The sequence below is a fragment of the Psammomys obesus genome, unplaced genomic scaffold (assembly GCF_907164565.1).
Source record: "Psammomys obesus unplaced genomic scaffold, mPsaObe1.curated_primary_1811, whole genome shotgun sequence".
NCBI classification, from domain to species: Eukaryota; Metazoa; Chordata; class Mammalia; order Rodentia; family Muridae; genus Psammomys; species Psammomys obesus.
The window spans coordinates 23800419-23801893 of record NW_026585504.1 but is presented as its reverse complement, the minus strand read 5'-3'; the positions used below and the strand labels follow the sequence as shown (position 1 = coordinate 23801893).

At 38.6% G+C, this 1475-nt stretch overlaps 1 protein-coding gene across 1 annotated transcript; it reads left to right on the top strand.

Annotated features, from left to right (window-relative positions):
• Positions 1-301: 301 nt before the first annotated feature.
• Positions 302-1238, top strand: LOC129674203 (olfactory receptor 4F15-like). The gene is given in 2 exon segments (XM_055604080.1): positions 302-1200; positions 1202-1238. Coding segments are annotated over 2 exon segments (936 nt in total).
• The last annotated feature ends 237 nt before the right edge of the window (positions 1239-1475 follow it).

The window sequence follows — 1475 nt, the reverse complement described above, 5'->3', positions numbered from 1 at the left end:
GTTATTACATGCTTCATGTCGCATTTCACATCTAGACCGAACACTGCATGAAGATACAGTCTGCATTATTGCCTCTGGCATGGTATCTGGCATAACGCACATGTACATAAAGTTGGCTCTCCATGTTTTCTGTCTGGTTATTGAATGGACGAAAGTATGTATTTTCCAAGGGCTTTGCTAAAGGACAAAGAAGATTTTCCCTCCTCTGGTATCAGAACTTTATTCTTTTAACATTACGGTACATTTTTTTTTTAACATTTTTTATTTTTGCTGTTTGTTTCAGGAAATACAAACAAGGTAAATGAATGAAACAAATTACACTGAGGTATCTGAATTTGTGTTTCTGGGCCTTTCAAGATCTAGACAAATACAGCATTTCTTCCTTGCCTTCTCTGTGGTGTTGTATATAGCCATTGTGCTAGGAAACTCCCTTGTTTTGTTTACAGTGGCCTTTGACCCACATTTACATTCCCCCATGTACTTTCTTCTGGGAAACCTTTCGTTTATTGATTTATGTCTTTCCACCTTAACTGTACCCAAAATGATTTCTGACCTCTACTCTGGGCACAATACCATCTCCTTCCGGGGCTGTGTCATCCAGATATTTGTCCTTCATGTCCTGGGGGCATCTGAGATGGTGTTGCTGGTGGCCATGGCCTGGGACAGATATGTGGCCATATGCAGGCCCCTCCATTACCTGACCATCATGAGCCCACGGATGTGCCTTTTGCTTCTGTCTGGTGCTTGGGTTATTGGCTTTTTGCACTCAGTGGCCCAATTAGCTTTCATTGTCCATTTGAGTTTTTGTGGTCCTAATGAGATAGATAGTTTTTACGGTGATCTTCCTCGATTTATCAAATTGGCCTGCATAGACAACTACAGAATGGAGTTCATGGTTGCTGCAAACAGTGGCATCATTTCTATTGGCACCTTCTTCTTACTGATTATCTCCTACATTGTTATCCTGTTGACTGTAAGAAAACATTCATCAGGTGATTTGTCCAAGGCCCTCTCTACACTCTCTGCTCACATCGCTGTGGTGGTTTTGTTCTTTGGACCATGCATCTTTGTGTACATGTGGCCATTTCCTACTGTGCCAGTGGATAAGTTTCTTGCCATTCTGGACTTCATGATTACACCCATCCTGAACCCTGCCATCTACACACTGAGAAACAAAGACATGAAGGTGGCAATGAAAAGACAGTGATCAGCTCCTGCATTTTAGGAAAATGTCCTGAATAATTCTGGAAAACACAAGTTACTTAGTTTGTGTTCATTACACTTAAATAGTAAATATCCTTATATAATTATATTTTTCTCTTTGTATCTGATTTTTTTAAGTTGTATAATCCCCTCAAGATTTATCTATGATGTTGTAAATTACATGGATTCTCAATCTTTATGAGTGAATAAAGTTCTGTTTTATAGAAATCAATTATTTTTAAAGATTAATTTATTTTTTATTTTATGTGTAC